The following is a 19,384-nucleotide window of genomic DNA, read 5'->3' on the forward strand; positions in this document are numbered from 1 at the left end:
TCCATTTTAAATTGGAATACTTACGTTATTTTTGTAGCAGTAGCCTTAAAATCCCATCTCGCCCCCCTTTCATCCCTTCTCTCCCCATTCATAACCCAACTCTCCCCGCGAACCCTACTCACCCCATTTTCAGTACGCTGTATGGAAAGCGACAAGACGTCACGGTGACCAAATCGTATGCAAAAATGATATCTCTCAATGACTGGATGCGATAAATTGTTGATATTTTGGGTACTCTCATCGAAAGAAGATTTTTTTCTAGAACTTTAATTGCGATGTCATTATTTACGTTACTGTGACTAGTCAAATACTATAAGTTACAAAACCTCGAATAAATATATTTTTTGCAACCCTCGTCATTACCGCTGAAACAGCCGCTACACTAACCAATATGAATACATAGATAATGGATATTATTGAGATATCAGCACAATCTAGCGGAATCACAGCATTAATCGTTGTTCATATCATAATTTTGATAAAAGTATTGTCATAAGGTGCACCAAGTGCTGATAATTTAGCTGCATTATATAAGTTTGAACACTAGTCATATAGTTAGTCAATCAAAATGAAGCAGCTGCTTCTTCTAGCGTTGTTGGCGGCTGCGTGGGCTGAAGAGGACGTGCTGCCTCTGGCCGAGCCTTGTAACCCCGAAGCTTGCCAGCCGCCCGCCTGCAGGTGTTCTGGCACAGATATTCCCGGTGGACTTAACGAGCGGGATACGCCACAAGTAAGTACAGTCAAAATAAGTACATAATTGCTCGACTACATTACCTTCAAATATATTTGCATTCCATTAGCTGACAAATAGATAGTAGGGATACGATATTTTTGGGCTAAATATGCGTCATCCTCAACCACTTTTCTCTCAGATCCAAGAATCTACAATGTTCCTCCTCCAATCATTTTGACCATTCACCTGTCCAATCAGCTGTCGAAGTTATAATAATAAGGTAACAATATTTGTTATAAAGTGTATATTCTAGAAGGCTCACATTATAAATAACGCTCAACGTTAAAAAAATTATTTGTTATTATTTGTATCTCCTTGGATTTCACGGGCCTATAAATCCCGGTCTTTTGATAGGCTTGCGTGGGGATATAGATCCAACGCGTAGAGCTTGGAGAGCTTTAATGTCATGTAGAACGCCTGCTTGAACCCGTTCACAGGCGCAACAATTTAATAGACACCCATGAACCCGTCGCAGCAGGCATTGTAGAAGTGAACAGTATACCGGTCTATGGATTGAAGTTTAGGTGGACAATGAGACTGGGCTATTGTAAAGAAGTCCGGACACCTGCTATAACAATGCTAACACACGCTATCGAGGCAGGTGGTGACTTGCCGCTGACTAGATAGGCCCCTGAAACTGCCGTCGTGAAGACGACCAGGAGCCACCGTTGTGAGCGACTCAGGGGTGACGAGAGGTGTGCGCCGCCTGTTAAGAGCCACTGTGCCAACTTGCGTCTTATATGCATCTCTCACTTCCACCCCTGGCTCTAACGACTCCTCTCTGGACAGCCAATGAAGGCAAGCCAGAGCCGAGAGTCCTGCCGACCGACGAAGACACGCCGGTGACGGATGCCCTGACCGACTCTCTGGAGCACTCGGGTCCGTGGGGTCGTTACTCCCCGACAGCTCGCCACAAGCTGCCCTGCCTATTCGTTATTATTATTATTATGAGCCCATATTGTCCCACTGTTGGGCAAAGGCCTCCCTCCTATTCTTCCACAAAGTCTCCGACGCCCGCCATCTCCGACGAGGTCTACCGTGACGCTGCCAATTTGTAAAAAAAAAAGCTAATGTAAATACAATTGATTCAATACTAAGTAAATAAATACAGATGAATCATGAATGTACATAAATATTGTGAGATGCGAAATTGTATGGATTAATTATGAACGAATTCATTGATAAAGTCGCCATGCACTTTTTCGGCTGATAGTACCTTTGGGCTTGAGCGCTGGTGGCCTAGCGGTCAGAGCGTGCGACTTGCAATCCGGAGGTCGCGGGTTCAAACCCCGGCTCGTACCAACGAGTTTCGGAACTTATGTACGAAATATCATTTGATATTTACCAGTCGCTTTTCGGTGAAGGAAAACATCGTGAGGAAACCGGACTAATCCCGACAAGGCCTAGTTTCCCCTCTGGGTTGGACGGTCAGATGGCAGTCGCTTTCGTAAAAACTAGTGCCTACGCCAATTCTTGGGATTAGTTGCCAAGCGGACCCCAGGCTCCCATGGAGCCGTGGCAAAATGCCGGGACAACGCGAGGAAGATGAGTACCTTTGGGCTTGAATATCTTTATAAATATAGACTTCGTTTTTCAAAACCGCTTCATCATTTTCATCATTTTGACCGTCGTGGCTGACAGATGGGACAGTGGCCTGATAAGACACTGGTCCTCTCTGCATTTATCTTTAGCACCTAAGATAGTTATTTAAGTTTATTTTTAAGTTAACCGTAGTTATAAGTTTTAATTAACAACTGACAAAAATATTATGGACCATGTTTGTCTGAAATAAATGAATTTTATTTTTATTTTATTTTTATTTATTTTTATTTTCATCTTTTAGTTTGTCCTGTTAACCTTTGATGACGGAGTGAACGTCGTCAACATCGAAACATATCGCGACCTCATTTTCGACCGTCACAACAGCAATGGCTGTCCCGTCGGTACTACCTTCTACATCAACCACGAATATACCGACTACTCTGTCGTGAACGAGCTGTATAACCATGGTCTTGAGATTGCACTCCACTCCATGAGCCACCAAACCCCTGACACCTATTGGAAGGAAGCTACCTACGATGTCATGAAGTTGGAATTTGCAGACCAAAAAGCTCAGATGTCTCATTTCGCCAATATTCCACTTGATTCGATTAAAGGTAAGCAGCTTAATTTTAATAATCTTTTTAAACAAAAACAAAAGAAATTATTTATAAAATATTTCAATTTTGGTCGTCCTAACAATTCCACCATTCCATCATCAATGCAGCCTCGAGCACGGCCTGGCCTTTCACTTTATGATTGGTAACTAAATGACAATTTTCAATTCATAATTACTTTTTACTTTTATTTAAGAGCCCGGTATCGATTTTAGTTGCAAAAATGTAAAATTGATAGATTGCGTCGGTGAAATTGTACACCTTTTGTTACGTAATAGAAATAACAAGTACTGGTTTCTATTAAAAACGTCTTCTCAGCTTGCCGTTTAATAGATAATTTTTTTGAATACAGACTCACTAAATTAGTAGGTAATGATGTTTTTCTGATGGACGTTTAGGTAACGCGCGTAAAGCACTGATTTTGTCGGTCTTATTTGTAAATTTTGTAAAGTTTGGACTGCTAAAAATGGTAATTTAGTATTACACATATCCTGCACTCCACTTTAAAAAATATATAATAATAATAAGAGACTACATTTTTGTTATTATGACTTTAAAGTAGTGTAAATGAAAGTTAGGTGAAATCAATTTTCTCCAGAAATAACTTTAAAACAAGTGACAATTTCTCTGAAAATCGACTTAATTTCAACGTAATTTTGATACATAAACAATCTACAACATTTGCTGTTCTTATACATCATTTTGTATAACCACCACCATATTTTTTTGATGAATTTTAAAAACTGGCCCTTCTCGTTATCGGTAACGCACGCTCGCGACCTCATTATTAAAAGGCAAGATGAGAAGACGTGTTAGCAGCGTTAGCACAATAACTAGTAGAAACCAATACTTGTGATTTAGATATTACGTAACAATTTCAACTACTAAATTTATCAATTTTAAATTTTTGCTCTAAATCCGTTACCGGGCTCTTAAGTATAGGTATACTAAAAAAATCCATACTAAATTGTTGCCATGTTTAAGCATTTTACGTCAAAACCTTAAAACGTTACGTAGGAAGTGGCACCTTCAATAATTTTCTACAATTTCTACTATACTCGGACTATACTTTTTTTCGTTTTTGCAGTCATATTTGTTTTCCTACAGAAAGCGTCGTATGTGTACTTGCGTAGGTCATAACTATCATACCTATACCTTATAACAGTTATAACTTACTACGCTCTCAGTCTTACCTTACACATAATTATATAATTTTATAAATTCAGTGTTCAATTCTTCAAAAACTGTTTTCTTGTTTATTGTCTAATTGTAAACTCGATTAGGACTCCTTGATAAGTGAATTGTAGCTTTATCGACTAAGGGTCGGTTGCACCAAACCGTCTGTCACCGTTAAAGCGTTCGCTAAATTTTATTGTATGGGAAGTTTCATTGATCTCTGCTGCGTGACGTTGATCAGTCTGTTAACTACGGATGGTGCAACTGGCCCTTATACTCGTAATTCTTATACGCGAACCTGACATTATGATTAATACATTGATACTAATATTGCTTCTCCGTTTCCAGGTATCCGCATCCCATTCCTGCAGATGAATGGCAATGCTTCCTTCCAAGTCATGGCCGACTACGGACTCGAGTACGATTGCTCTATGGCTACCGTCAACCAGATAAACCCTGGCCTGTGGCCGTACACCCTCGACTACGCCTCTACCCAGGATTGCGCTGTTCCCGAATGCCCCACTGCATCTATTCCTGGAGTATGGGTTCTGCCTATGGTCAGTTGGGTCGATTTGGACGGGTTCCCTTGCTCGATGGTTGATTCTTGCTTCAGTGTGTAAGTATTACTTGGTGATCTTTGACTATTTATTGATTGATTTGCACCCAACAAAAATCAATTATACCACATCCTAATAAGTAGTACCTAATTTGTTGCCGATGAGTGAATTTTTATAGCAAATTGCTATTATTCAGTAAAAATCTTGGAAATGATTGTAATTTAACATTTATCTCTAACAGGCCTGAGCTGACTGACGAAGAAGCCTGGTTCAAGTTCATAGTAGACAACTTCGAGAGGCACTACAAGGGCAACCGCTCGCCTTTTGGCTTCTACGTCCACCAGTGGTACCTCGCAAGTAACCCCGCCGTCTACAGGGCTTTAGAAAGATTCTTAGACACGGTCAACAACTTGCATGATTGTTTTGTGGTAAAGATCATTTGAGCGCTTTCACATTGCCCGATCTGATATCAGATGTAAAATCCGACAATGTAAAATGTAAGACTATTGTGTTTTTCTGTGGGGTCCCTTTGTTTAAAATAATTATTGAAAGTCATAATGTAATGATTGTCATATTATCATTAGTCATAATTCTGAAACCGTTAACTTTTCAGGATTTTTCTCGGGTTATCCTATAGATAGGTTAGGTTAGGTTTGTTTTAAGGCAATCCTGAAAAGTTACGCGTTTCTGAGAAAAACCAAATTATGACTAATGATAATATGACAATCATTACATTAAGACTTTCAATAATTATGTCAAACAATAGAGACCCGTTTTTCTGTATTTATTTATTCATTTAATAAATCATTATTACGAAAAACGATAGATAACGCAAAAAGGCGGACGTTTTTCTCATAAGCGCCTTCCGGCATCCGATATCGGAAGGGCGCTTGGCGCTTCCGATAATTTCAGCCATGTCGGACCACCCCGGCAGCTGTCGGACCAATAATATTTGTTTGTGTGCGTATAATGTATGCATAATGTTTGTTGTAGTGTACGTGACCACTAAAGCCGGCGCCTGCGCCCCCGCGGCCTGACTGCGCTGATGTAGGATCCTACATCCGATATCGGATCGCACAATGTGAAAGCGCTCTTACTTGTTAGAATAACCATTGCTCGTCCATTTGAATTTGTTCGATTACTGAATGTTTGTGATGTAGGGAAGCCAATATCCTCTCTCATATTGGAATTAGGTTGAGTGAGCCACTGTACCCGGCTATTTTTTCTGAGCCACTGTTCCCTCCTTGACCCTACTCGTATGTAACTCAGATTTGATTAGTTTAGACAACGAAATATCGTTTGTATATAATAATATCTTCCCGGTAATTCTAGGTAAACTCGGCTGAAATGATCGACTGGGTGAAGGATCCCGTACCACTTACTGAATACAGGAGCCGGCCCTGCCGGACATGGCAGTCCACCGCGTGCCCGCATCAGAGCTGTGGCCCTCTCACCTCCGACCACAACGAATGGGTGAGTAGCTTGCTTTCCATCTGAATGCACCAAGACGGATATTGGGATAATACCGAGCGCATCTTTTGAGATATAAATTCCCAAATAATTATGGCGGTTTTTGATTATGATTATTAATGGTTTTTGTTTTTGTTTTAAGGGTGCATACTGGATGCAGATCTGTAACGAGTGCCCAAATACGTACCCATGGTTGGGAAACCCTCTCGGTCAATAGTGAACTTGGAAGTTCTCTCGGAACAAGAAGAAGAGCAACAGCGTTAAAAAATAAAAGTTTACGAAACCACCTACAAGTAAAACTTTTGATCAAGCTCTGAAGTGATCAGTTATCCGGAAAATTATTTTTAAAGATTTTAAAAGTATTGAAATAAATAAGCACTGCTGCTCATTGAACCCTGTTATTTAATTTCTCTAACGTATATCTAAAGAACATATATGATATACTTATATATCGTCCACCAAGAAAGCATGAAACTTGGATTTGTTACATTGTTTTCGCATATTTTCCATGACGCTAATTTTCAAAATTTGGCATGTACAGTCAGCAGCAGAAGTTGCTAAGCGGGCGAGGTGTTCAAAATTACCTTGACACGCTCTTATTCTCTGAACAACAAAGTCGCTTCAAGATCATTTTGAACACCTGGCCCGCTTAACAACTTCTGCTTCTGACTGTACATAGCATGTGTAGGTAAGAAAACATAGAAATGGAAGCAACTTGTCAAGTCGATGCTGTTTGTCTGTTGGCAGCTTTGTTCAACATCAACCGTTTTGCTAATAGGTACCTAATAATGAACACTGCAAAATGGGACACAAAAGTGAGAAACAACCACTTAACAAGTCGTTTTCACTTTTATTGTTTTGAAAGAACCTACATAAGATATGCATGCCAAGTTTCATGTTTTCTTCCGGTTGGGACTGTACATTAAGCTTACGATTCGGTCTGTCTGTTATTTCGTTTGTTGAAATACGTAAGTAGATCTATTAAAACAAATACATGACATTATAAAGGCATTTGCTACTTCTGCACATATTTTTCTCTGCCTAGATGAAGGAAACCCGTTTTTGTAATCCTGAATTTCAGGCTAGCATAAAGATAAGATACCCTTTCTATCTATTTTAAAGCTTCTATGAATTATTTTTGTTAAAAATTTTGAGTTAGAAATAAATAGTAACATATATAAAATTTTTGACGACCGGTCTGGCCTAGTGGGTAGTGACCCTGCCTGTGAAGCCGATGGTCCTGGGTTCGAATCCCGGTAAGGGCATTTATTTGTGTGATGAGCACAGATATTTGTTCCTGAGTCATGGGTGTTTTCTATGTATTTAAGTATTTATATATTATATATATCGTTGTCTGAGTACCCATAACACAAGCCTCCTTGGGCTTACCGTGGGACTTACTCAATCTGTGTAAGAATGTCATATAATATTTATTTATTTATTTATTATAAAACCTACTAGGTATATCTTTAAAGAGATTCCCATTATCGAAAAGTAGAAGCAAAACCAAAAGCCCGATAAGGACTGTGATTTCTGTGCAGTAAACATAATTTAGGTATACACTGTATGATAACGACTAAAGATAACAATCTCAATTACTTCTAGGAAAGAAAGTTGTCAAAATTATTAAAGAAAAACAAAGACTTATTAGGTACGTTGTTTCTTGTTAAAGTGACATAATCGCAATTGAGATGCAACAGAAAGTCAAGATGATGAAAAATAAGTGTGTGTAAGTCTTTAAACGAGTAAAGATGACATTATTTCGTTCTTTAACTACATATTTAAATAACTGAAATGAAACCGCAGAAAACTTTTCTAATACATTTATTGTACGGCATTTACATCAAATAGTAACTATTCGCCTACCAATTGTGGGTATAATGTATACAAATGGTTACATCGAGTCTTTGCATTCATTGTTCTTTACCGCTAAACATTAAATTAAAATTACACATCTATGCCCCTTCATTGCACACTTACTACTAACGACAGATAATCACCTTTTAATTTGGAATCATCGAACTTTCCATATATTTGAATCAGGCATGAAACTGCTAAACATTTTCCTTATTTTTAAATTAATTAACTTTGATTTTTTTAAAGTTCAATGGCAAACAAATGTTTCGTGATATTAGATATGGTATTAAATTAAATAAATACCTATACCTGTGTATTGTTTAGCATTAGTTTGCTACTTATGAAGACAATAATGAGAAACAATGCCTAGTTTTTATATAAATTTGAAATTCTAAGAACAAATTAAATTATTAAGCTCGACACTGGAGGCTTCGGTCATTTTTTCCTTCGTATATGACATTTATTTCAGTTTATAAATTTGAAATTATGCCTTAGTTTCCAAACATAAATAAAATATTTCAGATCGGAGTTACTAGTTATATAATATCACGTATCATATATATAGTATGAGAGACAAACATACTTAAGACTATAAAGTACCTATTTACAAAATTGTGAAGTGAACAACATCAATGGATATTAAAATGAATTCGTAGGGAAACATGATAATTTATCGCTTATATTTACTGTAAAGACTGGTACAATAAAGCTTAATAAAGGTGTAATAAATTATTATCACTAACTTACACTCGCGTTATATGTACACAATAGTTACGAATTCCCTAGAAAGCGAAACAAAGTAACGCTACTAGAATAGGATTCAATGGCTCGATAAAATATTTCGATCATTTGAGGTAGAAAATAAAATTAAGTAATCATTACATTTTTCTAAAAGTACGATGACACTTAAACATATTATTTACAGTTTGATAAAATTAAAATAGTTATCAATATTATTGAAGTACTACTGGCTGGTCCTAAGTTACTACTATATTTTTAACAAAACATTATTTACAACTTTATACACCAATAACTTAAGTAAAATAAATTAAAAGTAATACTGTAAATAATTTTAAAGCTTAAGTTAAAAAATAAACAAATTTTATTCGCTTAAAATAAATCAGTCCATTCACAATAGGTATATGTATATCTTGAGAATCAAACTTTATTTAAGTACCTATACAAACAATGAAACATTCACCAGTTATCATATTTGGCTTGGCTCTATATTATTGATTGTATGATACTCATAAATGGCAAAATGCGGAAGATAAAACAGTCAGTCATACACCTATTTGGATTTGGATTGGACAATTAAATTGAAATTTTAGTTCACTGTTTTCCCATAAAACTCTTTCATTTACTATTACCGTTTCCAATTTTCAAGATATGTTTATAAAAAAGTTTAGGAATTATACCTACGAGTAACATATTTTAGACTCTCAGTTTATCAACCTGTCAGAGATATTGACTGGTAAATGTTTTCTTATCATTGTAATAAATAAAATACATTGAACCAAAGTCAGCTTTCATTACTTGAACCACCATGTGTAACGAAAACCTATGTAAGTTTGTGATCGTGCAATTTAAAGCCTCAATAACCTGGTCGGATATTAGAGCATTCTGAATATATTTTCCTGCAATACTTCTTCAATTGCAAGTTTTCATAAATTACATTGAAATCAAATGCAAGGTCAGTGAGTTTCAACAAAAACACACTGGATATCCTTGTATCACCTGCAGCACTACAAGAAATATATAGAAATTAAAAAATAACGACCTAACAGCGAACCACTTTGGTAACACAGTTGTCCTGTCACGACGATATTTTTTGTGAGATGCGTCAAACGTCAAATGTTAAACAGCAAACAAACGCACTGCGGCAGAATGAGATGAATGTAAGTAATGTTTGTATCACATGTTGCCTGTTGAAGCCTAGTGGCTAAATTTTCTTGTAGGACTGTAGTTGTAAACAAATGCGAAAACCGAGACGGTTAATTGCAGACATGATGATCGCGCTTGTAGCGGCAGAGCTCGCAGTGCACTCGGCAGCACCAGACGAAGCGGCAGCGGCACTTCTCCTCGTGGTCGCGGACGCGCGTCTGGTAGCCGCGCCCGCAGCACAGCAGGCGGCAGCCGTCCAGCCCGGCCGACGTGCGGTTGCACGAGCGCCCGCGCGTGCCGAGGATGCCGACCCTGAAATATACGGAACAAGTTTGTTCATATTTCTGGATCTTTCTCACATGAAGAAAAGTGATCATTTTATTGGTAGGTAGCTATTTTCGAAATACTTGCGATTTATTGATGTATGCGAATATTGGTAACGCTGAAGAGCGCTGGTAGAGAGGCTGTTTTAAGCTTGATGATAGAGGGCAATCTTTGATGAAAACGATAAGTATCGAAAGAAACAATCGAGATGATAAACCATCTCATATAACACAAAAGTCAGTTTGAAAACATTAAGAGAGGGCAAAATTGGTGACTACCTAAGTACTAAAGTTGCCTCCAGAATTAGGCGAACTAAGTTGACAAATCAATATGCACAAATAATACCACAGTTTCGCCAGTGGTGTTCATATCAATATTTTTAAAAAGTTTCAATTAGAGAATATCGCAAGAATTCACCGCTAGGGGCGCTAATGTTGCGCGGTCAGTTCAAACGTAAATTTAAGTATATTTTTTTATGTTATTTTACAAATGATTGTTGGTATTTAGCAAATTGTGCAATTTTATAGTAATAAAGAGATATTGTATGAATATTTTGTAATTAAATAAATGTTTTGGATTAAAATACAAAAAAGGTCAGCCCAGACTGGGGCAATTTTTCGCACAATCTGATTAATTTCTCAATTACATTGTGTGGTGTGGACGCAAAAATTAAATCGTCTCGGTGATCCTTATTGCTTCGATTGTAAAAACTAGTCCCCAAACTGGACAATTAAGTTGACAAATTTGGTCAGAATTTAAATAGACGTCAATCTCATCTACCGGCCACAAGTACAAAATTAAATCACCAATTTTAGGTTTATGGCGACAACCGAGCTCTCAAAATAAACAACTCGCCTCCAAAGCTGCATATTAACATAGAAATTTGGCATTTTCCTGTCCGCACCTCCTGATTAGATCGGTCACGTTACAATCTTACAATCGAATCAACCACTTTTCTTGTGACATTCATTAATCGAAATCGCCTGTGACCCCCTTATTATTATCACATGGGTAGTAATTGCAATATTTTACTTATCGATATCATTTTATCGACATATACCTACTCGTGACTATTTTTAATTTGTATCATTTTATCTGTCAATTTCATGTCAATTTAGTTCGCCTGATTCTGGAGGCAAGTTTAGTTCATCAAGAGAAGGATAGCTCTAAAAAAAAGTTTGCAAAAACAAGGGAAGAGTGTCGATTACTGTACCAACAAGAAATACTAGGAACTTAAGTTGTTGAACGAAACTCACTCATCATTAGGTTCGCAGTAGTCAGGAGAGTCTTCTAAATAAACCAGGTCGGTCTTGTTAGGTTTCTTCATGTCAGCATGAAGGGGTCGCAGTTTCCTTATGTTCTTTCCTCTTTTTCTTTCAACCACCTGGAAATCGTTAAATCCATTTTTTTATTACCGTCAAGTAGAAAATTGCCGGTTAGATATTACACATTTAACTCTAAATACTGATTTGTGTGAGAATCCGCCCGGGGCTGCCATGGTTCGCAGTAGTCAGGAGAGTCTTCTAAATGAACCAGGTTGGTCTTGTTAGGTCTTTTCATGTCAGCATGAAGGGGTCGCCGTTTGAAAATGGGTTTGGAAAATTTCGGCGCCCCCATGCCAAATGAGTCGGGCATAGCCCGATATATGCGGCGCTCTGCATGTATTTTATTGCTGTACTGAGGACGCCCACCCGAAAGCAATATACCTAAAGTGATTTCAAATAGGAATCACGACCTCAAAATCAAATAAATAAGTTCGAAACTAAAACCCAACTAAAAAATACAACGTAATATAATTTACCAACTTTTTTATATATTTACAGAGATTCAGAGGATAGCCATGGTCGTATGCCACTTTACATTAAAGGGCTTAAAGTTTATAATCGTTAGGCCTTAAATTAGCATACCGTGTGAAAACCAGTGCAACGAGCTGACTCAGAAAAAGGTCTGTGATACAGTAGATGAGAAGGAAGTACACATAAAAAAGTGGTGTGTTGCGAGACTTGCGAGTCATTAAAAATGTATCGTTTAATTATCAAAAGTCAAATGATTTAAATAGGTAAATATTTTACGAAAGATCTTAAAAGTGAAACCACACAAACAAACCAGTTCAGTCAATGAATTAAATTTTTTGACCCATTTCGTACCTTGTCAATGGACAAAGTACAAAATGACTGTACCTTAACATGTGACGCCCCTTCGTATCGAGTGGTGAGCGCGTCGCCGACGGCGCGAAGCTGCGGCAGGCGGCGCCAGCAAACACGCACCGAGCACGAGCCGGACATGCCGTGGCACTTGCACACGCGCTGCATGCGCCCTCGTACCGCCTGGAAACAGTACATTTTTGTCAAGTCTTTTTCTTTATAATTTCGAACTTTATAATCTGACACATCATATCCATAACCGTTTCATAACAAGATTATAAAGTTCGAATCGCCCTCACGGCATTTTTACTTTGAATAGTCAGTTTCCAGTATAGCTAAATCTAAAAATATAAATAAATGTAGTATTTTCTATAAAAAGGGACCTTATTGTCGATGGCGCTTACGCCATTATTAACGATGCTCCGATATAAATACAATGCCGCGCGACGCAGTGGCTGTGCGGCGTAAGCGCCATCGACAATAAGGTCCCTTTTCATAGAAAATGCCCCAAATATTAAACACAAAATAAATAAAAAAACAAACTAATGTATATCTCCTGAATCCTTATGAAAAACGGTCAAGTTGGTTTAGCTCGCGCACAGCGGGTTCCGTACAAACTCAATTATCTTATGCAATATAAACACAAAAGATTTTTGGCCTGAAGTATACAATAGTTATTTGTGCAACAGGAGGAAAGTTGGTTTTTCTTGCGAATGTTTATATTAAGTCCCGAGAAAGCGAAAGATTCTATAATTGAATCACGAGCGAAGCGAGTGATTCTAAGTTAGAATCTTGAGCGTAGCGAGGGACTCAAAAACACGAGATGTAAAATAACTTTGCTCTCGTGTTGCACATATAATTTTTCACCTCAGTAGTGAGAACATATTAAAGGCTAAAATGTATTTCGAACTACACGGAATAATACAGAGAAAAAAAAATTGTAATAGAAGTATGGAGTGGCAGTTCATGGCCTTCACTAAATTAAAAAGTTACTGTGTTTCACTCCCTGGAGTGAGGAAAGTCGCACTTTCCTCACTCCAGGGAGTGACGAAAGTAGGCTTGTTCGAGCTGCTGAGGTGAAAAAAATATTTTTGTACAGCGCCGTCTATCGAGTATCGGCAAATCGGCTAACTAATTTGCGCGAACTAATGTACCAATAGGTATATATGTCGCTTTTTCAGGGATATCCGGGATAGGGATTCCTTATCATGTGAACCGATTTCAAAAAATAGATGTACTTACAACCACGTCCCCTTCAATAATCTGGTTATAGCATGTATTACTGCTCTTTCAAATGACACCCCACTTGACCTAGTAACTAGACCTTGAAATTTTGCGTCCAAATTTCAAATCGATAGCGTATGTAGTTCTCGAGATATTTTGCGATGTTAGAGATGCGCACCATAAGTGTTCCTATTTACCGTTTTGGTACCTACAGAACCCTAAAAAGACAAGCTACTAATTCTATATTTTATCATCTTTATCTGCTATAAAGTTTTTTACTTTATGGTAAGTAAATGATTAAGTACCCGTCTTCCCGCTTCATTGTTATGCAGGTTCATCAGCCCCTCATCAGTGTTCTTGTCTTCTTTGGAGTCCACGAAGTCCCGGCTGTAAATCTCGCCATACCTTATATCCTGAAAATGAGAAAGGACAAAAATGAATACAAACATTTTGCAAAATAACACAGAATATAGATAAAAATCGCGATAAAGCTATTGATCTATAATAAGGTATTTATTGAATCATTAAATCAATGTGCGTATTAGATTAACCTGGATAGTATTCTGATAACATTTAATTGATTTTTTCCGTGAATTAAATGCAATTCGGATGTAAATACATAAGATAAGATAGAAAAATAATTTTATTGAAGTACTTAAGTATAAAGGTGACATTGCCAAGAATACCATTTGATTTAATTTATGCGCGAGATTATCAATTGTCGTTTATTTAATTTAATTTTTAACAAAGAGAACCGGTTTTACTACCCAGTTTTAAATGCCATCATTTTATGGCCTTCATCAGCAAGTTTATTTTGCGATACTTTTCGAGAATAAATGCACTTTTGGTGCTTTTAAAAATATTATAATTTTTCTGACGTGTTCAGATCCTGACTTGATGACAAAGGGGACTAACTAGAAAGGACCAAAAAACCGGAATGGATCAAATATTGCCTCCTTGTGTGTGTTCTACCGCCTGTACAATGGGCTGTGCTCCGAAGAATTGTTTGACATGATGCCAACGGCCGCTTTCTATCACCGCACCGCTCGCCATCGGCAGTTCGTTCATCCTCACACCCTAGCACCTAAATGGTCGCGTACTGTGCGGTTTAAGAGGAATTTCCTCCCGCGTATGCTTCGGCTGTGGAATGCGCTCCCTACCGAGGTTTTCCCGAGGGGCTACAGTATGGGGTTCTTCAAAAAAGGAGTGTACAGGTTTTTAAAGGGTCGGCAACGCGCATGTAATATCTCTGGTGTTGCAGGCGTCCATATGCTACGGTGACTGCTTACCATCAGGCGGGCCGTATGCTTGCTTGCCACCGTCGTGGTATTAAAAAAAATATAGTCTCCGAGTAATCAGTGAACATACTTACATAAAAATAATAAAAACAAGATTCCGACGAATTGAAAACCTCTTCCTTCGGTTATAAAGGAGAAACATCGGACTAATCCTAAGTAGTGTAATAACATCCGAAAAATTTGGCTAGGTATCTATTCCTAACATCTGCAGTGGCTCATCGAGAGGCCTAGTAATTTAGACGTGTGAATTTCTAATCGAATATCGCTGGTTCCAATCCTGGTTCGTATGCACGTGCGCGTAAGCTGCTGAACACTGCTTCACAAGACTTATTAAGTCAGCATCAGTACTCAACGCCTACCTCAGAGCATCCTCCCCACTGCCAGTGCCTTGGTGTACGCTTTCGCACCCTCGAGTCGCAGGAGCACTCGTTGAGCTCGCCTCGCGAGCAAGCGCGCGCCACGGCGTGCGCAAGCGCCGCTGAAGACAACGCGTGCACGAACGCCGCTTCACGCGATTCTGGAATCAAGTTACGAATTTTAGGTTATCACGATTCATCAAGAACAATATTTACTTGTTGAACCAGCAACACAAGGCGAATTTTCACTGTCAGACAATGGTCATCGTAGTAAAAAAGGGGCTCGGACGAAGGTAGACAAAAGTGAGGATGGTAGAAGTAAGTCAGAGGCCTAAGGTATCTCTTGAGCACACTTGGGCGTATAATACTTACTGTACTTGAGCACCCCTCCAAAGATGTCGGTGGAGTTCTGCACAGTGCTGCAGTTCCACCGGCTGTGTCGGAACTGGTGCTGGCACTCCTCAACCGCCTGCAGAGCGCCCGTTTGCAGCACCTGGAACAGGACAATAGGGTAGATGACAATTTTTTTATTGGTATCAGTCGATCAGGTTTGTTTTGAGGATCAAATGTGTGTATGGGACCCATTGTTTTAAAGCAATACAAAAGTCACAGGTGATGGTCAAAGTCTGGCATCGCCACTTTACTGAGCAAACGCTCTAACACAAATGGCAACACATCGTGACGTCACTTTGCTTAGAAGCCCCATTGCTTAAAAGCCGTTTCGATGCGCGACGAATGGAAAACAAGGAAATTGCGATTTTGTCGGTGAAATGTTGTGTTTATGTATATTGTTGCGGTACAATATTTTTTTTAGTAAAATGTCGAATCGAATGGTACCAATTTAAAAAAAAGTTTTATTTCGAAACTGAGGTCTTGTATTTTTTTATTATTCCCACATATTTTTTAAGTTTCCAAATTATTGTGATAAATTGCTCATTTTCGATTTATTTAACTAGATTTAGTTATAAAATTCAACATGTGTCAACTACCCTATTGTCATATACCATGTCATTAGGTACCATACAAATACAAATTTTATTTATTTCAGATAACCATTGATCCAATTTTGTTAGTAGGTAGGTACTATCATCTTTCTCCTTCGCGTTTTTGTTTTGTATTCACTTTTCTCTTAGAGTAAATCAAATGACGACTTCAGCAAGTTCAACACCGTTACTGTTGCAGCGTTTACGTCAATCTCTTTAATAAAATGTTGAGGAATTGAACGTTCTAATCGCGACGGTAATGCGACTACAACAGCAACGCGTTTCATCAAGGGATTGACAGGGACCTTTCTCAACAACAACACAGCAATAGTAACTGGTCACTGGTCAAGTGGTCACAGACCGAATGTAACCTTTACTTACTCGGTTTGGTAAATGTGCTGTATTGGTTGGTACCTTTTTCTCGTTTATGGTGTAATAAGTTTTTGGCAAAAAATTCAGTTTTGGTACTAGCTTTTATCGCTGACTGTATTTTTCTTTTCACAGACAACTAATACTCATCGAGACAATTCTAACAACCCCAAACAGAGTTCCCATGGCCATCTCCTGTCTCCTTCATCAGATCAGCTCCATGTCATCATAATATTGCATTGTCATCCGATTTAGAAATGTATGCAAAATTTCAGCTCAATCGAAATCGGAAAGTAGGTCAAATCTAGCTTCCAAGATTTGACCCACACTGACTAACTAACAGGGCAAGTTAATTAAAAGCTTTTAATAATATGGTAATCACGTAGCAGTATTAATGAATGTCGTACTGATTCCTCAGAGCCAAGTCAGGCTAGGGCCCAACATTCCCTAAAATAAATAGGTATACTCCAATGGTGTTATAATAAAACCAAATTACTTTTCCTCGTAAATTTATGAGCCGAGCCGTATTCAATACAACAATTCCACCTAGAAACGAGCTTTGCTTGTTCAATAACGTTGTTGCCTATTTTATGCCCGTGAGCATCCTATAACGTTAATACGCTATAAACGGAATTATCGTATCATTAACGTTAATTGCCTGCATCATATTGTGGAGTGGAATACACTTCACGATTCTCCGGTTTATGAAGTAATCGATGAAGTTCACGATCGGCACGAGACATTATATTATGTGTACTTAAGTAGGTATGTACATGTTTCATAAAAAGTTTACTTTTAAGGAATCTTCTTCGAAATTTATAAATAAGTATTTTTTTATATTTGCCTACTTTTGTTATAATTGCTATAAACACGTTATAAATGATGACGTCACCAACAAATTTTAAGATTCCCTATTTAAATAAATAAATAAATAAATATTATAGGGACATTCTTACACAAATTGGCTAAGTCCCACAGTAAGCTCAAGAAGGCTCGTGTTGTGGGTACTCAGACAACTATGTATATAATACTTATACAAACACTTAAATACATAGAAAACATCCATGACTCAGGAACAAATATCTGTTGTTCATCACACACATAAATGCCCTTACCGGGATTCGAACCCAGGACCATCGGGCTTCACAGGCAGGGTCACTACCCACTAGGCCAGACCGGTCGTCGTATTTATATGTATATGTACTGGCACTGGCTGTCTTATCCTGGATATAATTTTACACACAGATAACAGTAGTAGGTAAGTGAAATTTGAAAGTGCTATGAAGTGTGGTTTGCATTTATCGATTGGCCTAATATCAAATACCTATTAAAGTAAAGTTGTGTCTGCCAGCTGTAAATAACGATAACTGAATGCGCCTGCTGCTTTCAATAATTCATTGATTCATCTATTAAATATGTTCAGTATAAAGATATTTCTCTACTGGGTGGTCTCTACTTGGTCTCGAAATTAATATAAGGATGTGTTTTGGCATCGTATTTATGATTCTTGAATGACCCAATTAATCGCGTCCAGCCTAATAAAATATGTTCCTAATTTTTAGTACTACTTTATATATCACCTGACAACTGAAAAACGACAGAAAAAACTGTATGAATTTTTATGCATAAGAAAAATGTTAACATAATTAATGTCTTTAACGGGTCTAAAGCGATTTTATTATTTTACCTTTTTTCTGACATTTCAGCTAGGTTGCACAGCTGCAGCTGTGGTCACGGAAGACTGACGTCCCAGCAAAATGTCAATTGAGATATTGGTAAACATCACTAAACTACCCGACGTAAAGTTTTTAACTATAGTTTATAAATGTGACTGTACTTGTATTAATAATGCAAATGAGACTAGTCATACCTATCGACTGAAGCAACTATTAGTATAAGTTTAATTTTATTGTATTTTAATTGGACTTTTGTCTGAATTAGTGTTTTTTTTTAACCTTTATGTGTTATGTGTCTTACCTGAACCATCTTATCGGACAGTAAGCAGAGTTGTTTCTGCCGCTCGCCTAAGTAGTCTAGCCTCTGACAGTTATCTTTGTGCAACGTAATCGTCTCCAATGACGTGTTTCCTTGGACGGGGCTGGGCGCAGCTAAATTCCTGTAACAATAAAATGAATAAGTATTAATTTTATAACAATTTTACATGACTCTGCTCATTGCTGAAGTAAACAAGGCTGGATCCGTATAATAATGGAAGAAATATATTCGGCTGTTAAGGAATCCGGTGACGTCATGTTAGACGTTTGTCGAACGCAATGTACAATCTCTACGTTTTTTGTTGTGTACATACATACATTACTATGCATTTAAGGGTTAAGAAACGGCAGCAAAAGGAAATGGATTGATGTAGCTAACACTATTAGTCAGTGTTGCCAACTGAATGGAGGCGAAACACGCAACGTTCTTAATGGTATAATGTGACCAGAAAATTTTTTTTTTGCAATTTTACACTAGAATCATTAAAAGAAGTTTATAGTTAAAATATTTAATTTAAAAACTAGAAGAATATTAACATTTATTCAGTTACCTATCGTAATAGTCCATTAAACTGCATCACTATCACCCTAAACAAACATAACTTATAAATTTTAATTACATTATTTAAACACTAATTAATTGTCAAGCAATTGCCCGTAGCCTATTTATTTTCAATAAATCATCATACGTCATCAAGCCACTCCAGCCTCCACCCCATCACAACATGGATGACATAAGCAGGATTCCCTTCCCCATTCAAACAAGTTGAATGCGCTTGCTGCACGTGCAACACTCAAGGTCCTACCCCACATCCTCTCATGCTTGCAATTAAAACGAAAAACAGAGCAGAAACACAAT

General features: G+C 37.7%; 2 protein-coding genes across 2 annotated transcripts in view; one reads left to right on the forward strand and one right to left on the reverse strand.

The window, feature by feature from the left end:
* Positions 1–540: 540 nt before the first annotated feature.
* LOC134753489 (chitin deacetylase 7) lies at positions 541–6,485 on the forward strand. The gene is made up of 6 exons (XM_063689367.1): positions 541–730; positions 2,577–2,889; positions 4,414–4,681; positions 4,864–5,050; positions 5,955–6,095; positions 6,235–6,485. The coding sequence occupies exons 1-6, from the start codon at positions 569–571 to the stop codon at positions 6,307–6,309; spliced, it is 1,146 nt and encodes a 381-aa protein (XP_063545437.1). The 5' UTR covers positions 541–568; the 3' UTR covers positions 6,310–6,485.
* Positions 6,486–9,808: 3,323 nt separating this feature from the next.
* Positions 9,809–19,384, reverse strand: part of LOC134754193 (protein Wnt-4-like) — a 72,838-nt gene continuing 63,262 nt past the window's right edge. The window contains exons 2-8 of the mRNA XM_063690340.1: positions 18,509–18,647; positions 15,552–15,672; positions 15,183–15,340; positions 13,831–13,938; positions 12,338–12,484; positions 11,414–11,541; positions 9,809–10,145 (exon numbers count right to left, since the gene is read on the reverse strand). Of these exons, the coding sequence (XP_063546410.1) occupies positions 9,944–10,145; positions 11,414–11,541; positions 12,338–12,484; positions 13,831–13,938; positions 15,183–15,340; positions 15,552–15,672; positions 18,509–18,647 (1,003 nt within the window). The 3' untranslated portion in view covers positions 9,809–9,943. The remainder of the gene's footprint in view (positions 10,146–11,413; positions 11,542–12,337; positions 12,485–13,830; positions 13,939–15,182; positions 15,341–15,551; positions 15,673–18,508; positions 18,648–19,384) is intronic.

This window comes from Cydia strobilella, chromosome 2 (genome assembly GCF_947568885.1).
Source record: "Cydia strobilella chromosome 2, ilCydStro3.1, whole genome shotgun sequence".
Taxonomy (NCBI): domain Eukaryota; kingdom Metazoa; phylum Arthropoda; class Insecta; order Lepidoptera; family Tortricidae; genus Cydia; species Cydia strobilella.